The sequence below is a fragment of the Orycteropus afer genome, unplaced genomic scaffold (assembly GCF_000298275.1).
Source record: "Orycteropus afer afer isolate SDZICR_OR568_19922 unplaced genomic scaffold, OryAfe1.0 scaffold00270, whole genome shotgun sequence".
Taxonomy (NCBI): domain Eukaryota; kingdom Metazoa; phylum Chordata; class Mammalia; order Tubulidentata; family Orycteropodidae; genus Orycteropus; species Orycteropus afer.
The window spans coordinates 1,305,476-1,310,768 of record NW_006921857.1 but is presented as its reverse complement, the minus strand read 5'-3'; the positions used below and the strand labels follow the sequence as shown (position 1 = coordinate 1,310,768).

General features: G+C 39.2%; 1 protein-coding gene across 1 annotated transcript in view; it reads right to left on the bottom strand.

Annotated features, from left to right (window-relative positions):
• Positions 1-5,293, bottom strand: part of FRAS1 (Fraser extracellular matrix complex subunit 1) — a 541,721-nt gene that overhangs the window by 13,864 nt on the left and 522,564 nt on the right. Inside the window, exon 71 of the mRNA XM_007950381.1 lies at positions 2,940-3,145. Coding sequence (XP_007948572.1) covers positions 2,940-3,145 — 206 coding nt within the window. The remainder of the gene's footprint in view (positions 1-2,939; positions 3,146-5,293) is intronic.

The following is a 5,293-nucleotide window of genomic DNA, read 5'->3' as shown; positions in this document are numbered from 1 at the left end:
CCCCCTTTTTTTTTTTTTGCATTCTTCTTTGCTTCCTATGCTAGGAGACTATTAGCTGCATCTCAGATGACTGCCTGAAAGCTTTTAAGATCCCAGTCGCTACTCATCAATGTAGGATGAGGAACAAGACTTTTATGTGTTTTGTTGTGCTAATTGAGTCTGGTGTCCTCCAGTATTATGGTCCTGAGTTGGTAGATCTATTGGATCTCTCTCCCATAGTGTCTGGGTGTCTGTGACGGATTACTCTGTGTCTGTCTTCTATTGTTTCTGTGAGGACTGCAGGTATTTTGTATCACTGGTGTCTGTGCAACATTAGCCTCAGCTGAATCTATCCTTGGTCTAGTGTATCCTACTGTTCACTGACTCCAATCTGATCCTCCCAGGTGTCTATGTGTTTATCTATAGCCTGGTGTTTGGTGTTAATGGTAATGCAGTATTGTGAACACATTGGTTGGTATTAGCATCTGTTGTCTATCTCTTATATGCACAATTCAGTGGTCCTCCCATTTCCTAATGTTATCATGGTGGTCACAGATCCTTTCCATATATCCCTCCCCTTACTGACATCAGCATGTGGGCCCCAACTAGCCTGAAATTAATCCCTCCCCTTCCCTCACCATCCGGGTAACCTACACAGTGAGTTCCGTTTCCTAAGCAAACCCTTCTTTGACTTTTTACAGTAATGGGCTCATACAGTACTTGTCTTTCTGTGATTATTTCATTCAGCATAATGTCCTCCAGGTTCATCCATGTTGTGAGATGATTCACGTATCACTCATCCTTGATGGACATTTAGGTTGCTTCCATCTCTTTGCTAGTGAATTGTGCTGTGATGAACATAGGTCTACATATGTCTGTCTGTGCACTATCTCTCACCTCTTTAAGATATATTCCTAGTAATGAAATTGCTGGGTCAAACTACAGAACAAAAGAAATTTCAGGGAAGGGGAAAGAGAGAGGAATATAAGGGTAAAAGGAAAAGAGAAAATGATAGCATTCCAGATCTCAGGGTATGGTAAAGTGAAAAGAGAGAAGTGCTGTTAAATGTAGCTAATAGATTAAGAAAGGTAAGAATATGTCAAAAGTAATTTCAATTATTTGATAATCAGGAAATCCTTGGTGATCAGAAAAGATAATTTAATGAAGATATGTAATTTGCTGAGAAGAAAAGGTGGTTAGTGAAATAATGAAGACCATAGGGAAAGAGTATCTCAGCAGGCTAGTAAAATAATGGAATTATAATTGTAGGGGAAGAAGATTAAAAGTAATTGAGGAAACAGTGAAGAAACATTTACTATGTTTTCTGTTTTTTAAGGAAACGCCATGCCGTTTGCCACAATGGTTGTACCATTTTACAATTCCACCAGCAGTGCACAAGAGTTCCAATCTCTCCACAACCTTGCTAGCATTTGTTATTTTCTGACCTGCTGAATTTCATATTATTGCTGGGGTGAGATGATATCTCATTATTGTTTTGATTTGCATCTCTCTCATGATTAATAATCACGAGAAATTTCTCATGTGTTTGTTGGCTGCCTGTATATCTTCTTTGATGAAGTGTCTGTTCAAGTCTTTTGCCCATTTGTGATTTGGGTTACTTGTCTTTTTGGTGTTGAGGTGTTGAAGTTATTGTGTTTTTTAATTTTGTTCCATGTTTTTCCTCACACTCTGTCTAGGATCTCTAGTTTTGATCCCTTCCCAAGTGTTTGGCATTGGAAGCCAGGCACCATCTAGTTCTTCTGGTCTCAAGGTCCATCACATCTTTGGACTAACTGTTTCCAAATACTCTTGATTTTCTTCACTCTACTTCACTTCAGACGAGAGAAGACGATTAGCGGCATCTTAGATGGCTACTTGAAAGCTTTTAAGACCCCAGTCACTACTCAACAGAGTAGGTTGTGGAACAAGATTTTTATGTATTATGCTTTGCCAATTGAGCCTGGTGTCCCCCAACACTATGGTCCTGAGTCAGCAGCCCTGGTAGTAACCTATTTTTTTTTTTTTTAAATGAAAATACCTATATTTACCTCCTCCCCCTCCCAAAAAGGGTGATATTGTTTTACATTTCTATAAACCTCTGGAAAAGAACTAGATTTTCATAACTGCTTCTGCATTCAATATTCAATCAGTTATGTGTGATACGCTGTTTTGGAGAATGTTATGTTAAGGAAATCTGGCTTCACAGAGCTATGTAGTTCAAAAAGGGCGGGATATAATACCTTTTTCAGATAATAGTAGAAATTATTTTTATATTATATCAAAACTTGAAAAATGGCAGTTTTTCAAATGTTACAATGTGGAATCTGAAACCATGTCAATAAACTTTTGATAGTAACTACACTTATGAGGGAATGAGTGAAAAAGGCAAACATTTCTTCATTTATTTTGATCTGTGGACTCCATGAAAGAGTCAGGAACATTCAGTGGTCCCTAGATCATACTTTTAGGAACACTGGCTCAGATTCTTTTCTTCCTAGCCGGCTACCATTGAGTTTATTCTGACTCATGGCAACACTGTGTGTGTCAGGGTAGAACTGTGCTTCAAAGGATTTTCAATGTATGATTTTTTTCAGAAGTAGACTGCCAGGCATTTCTTCCAAGGCACCTCTAAGTAGACTGGAATCTAGCCTTTTGGTTAGTAGCCAAGCACAACAGTCACTGGAACCACCCAGGGACTCCCTTTCTTTCCTAGTGTATCAATCACAGCTTGTTTTGTGACCTACACATGATGATCACATTTGGAAATATGTTCTAGTATTTAGCTGATCAGAGACAAAGAAAGAAAGAAAGAAAAATTAAAAAATGAAGAGACAGAGAGAGGGAGAGAAAAAGAGAGAACCATTACAAATGGGGCTTTATCTGCTTTAGGCAGAATTTTTTTGCTGAGGAAACCTATCAGTCCTAGAGTATCAGGCCTGGAGCACTAACAACTAGCATACCAGCAATAGGAATCTGTGTTTCAGGTGTTTGTTAGGCTGAATGCATCCATACTGTGGCCCTTCATTGTAGATTGTTCCTGTGGGATCAAAGAAGGGCACATAGCCATCTTTGCCAGTACAGAGATAGACTTTCTCCAGCTGGAGTTTGTAAGCAGAATTGAGGTTTTGTTCTGGATTCCAAAGTACACGGCCATAAAGGATTTGACCTGAAAAGATAGAGAAGCATTAATTAGGTCAGACTTTAAGATTAAAGAGAGAAAAGGATGGCAAGAGTGGAAAAGCTTTAAAGTGGCCCCTCAGAGTCAAAAGTAAGCTTCCATGAAGACCTCTGATTCCACATGCTCTTAAAACTGTACCCTTAAAACAGTCATTCGTTCAATGAGTCATTTCATTCAGTGAGCATTAATAAACATTTAAGATATGCCAAGCACTCTGTTACATGTAAAGGATATAAAGGTGAGTGGGATGGAGAGGACAGAAATAAAAGCAAAGCAACTGATAAAAACAGTAAACATTTATTGAACTTATAAAATTTGCCAGTACTATACTATGTTCTTCCCATATAAAAACTCATGCCATTCTCACAATTACACAGATGAGGAAATAAGAGGCACTAAGCAGTTATGTGACTTGCTCAAGCTAGCAGAGCTAGTAACTGGTAAGGATGGAATTCAAAGTCAAGGTACTTTGGCTCTAAAATCATACTTCTCAGTCACTATGACAGTATACTTTTAAGTTCCACAGTATAGGAAGGTACATAATTCTAGATGAGCACAAAGTTGAACACAGAAATCTGCCTGGTGAGAAGTACAGAATTTAAAGAAATCATATTTAAATAGGATTGTGAAACATGAGCAGCCATTGGTCAGATAGAGCGGTTGGGGAGGGAAGGTTCCTCCCACAAACCCAAATAGACTTGATTATTATTCCTATTTTAAATAACGTGTTCAAGTTTTATGGCTATGAGGGCTGAAAGGAAGATTTGATAACAATCCCTCTGACTCCAGCGCTAAAGCTTGTTCCCCACCCCATGTGGCACTGAGTAAATCAGCAGGATTGGAGTGGAGGTTGTATAGAAGCTTTGTCATGACAGGGTCATGGGAAGACAGACTCATCAAGCTGAGGACGGTAGCCTTGCGTATATAAGTGATGAGGAACACTAAAAGCTTTAGAGCGGGGTGTAATATCAACATACATGAGCTATAGAAATATGGAGAATGCACTGAAGTCAAAGAGACCACAGTCTCAAAGGTCATGTCTGGGACTACTTTAATATTCTAGTGGGAAATGTTGTTGTTGTTAGGTGCCACTGAGTTGAGTCTGACCCCATGTACAACAGAATGAAAAACTGCCTGGTCCTGTGCCATCCTCACCATCCTTGCTATGCTTGAACCCAGCATTGCAGCCACTGTGTCAATCCATCTTATGGAGGAGGGTCTTCCCCTTCTTTACTGACCCTCTCCTTTACCAAACATGACATCCTTCTCCAGGGAATGGTCCCTTCTGACAACAGGACCAAAGTAGATGAGACTGGCCATTCTCACTTCCAAGGATCATTCCAGCTGCACTTCTTCCAGGACAGATCTGTTCTTCTTGAGGCACTCTCTGGTATTGTCAGTATTCTATGCCAACACCATAATTCAACAGCATCAACTCTTCTTTGGTTTTCTTTATTCATTGCCCAGTTTCCACACGCATATGAGGCAACTGAAAATACCATGGTTTGGGTCAGGCATACCTTAGTCTTCAAAGTGACATCTTTGCTTCTTAACACTTTAAAAAGGTCTTTTGCAGCAGATATGCCCAGTGCAATACGATGTTTGATTTCGTGACTGCTGCTTCCATGGAAGTTGATTATGGATTGAAGTAAAATGAAATCCCTGACAATGTCAATCTTTTCTCCATTTCTCATGATGCTGCTTATTGGTCCTGTTGTGAGGATTTTAGTTTTCTTTATATTGATGTGTAGTCCATACTGAACTCTGTAGTGTTTGATCTTCATCAGTAAGTGCTTCAGGTCATCTTCACTTTTAGCAAGCAACTGTGTGTAATTTGCAAATCGCAGGTTATTGAGTCTTCCTTCCATCCTGATACAGTGTTCTTCTTCACATAGTCCAGCTACTCAATTTATTTGCTCAGCATACAGATTGAATAACATACGCCCTTCCTCATTTTAAACCAAGCAGTATTTCCTTGTTCCATTTGAATGACAGCCTCTTGGTCTATGCACAAGTTCCTCATGAGCAAATTAAGTGTTCTGGAATTCCCATTTTTCACAATGTTATCCATAATTGGTTATGATACACACAGTCAAAATGCATGTGCATAGTCAATAAAATACAGCTAGATAATCT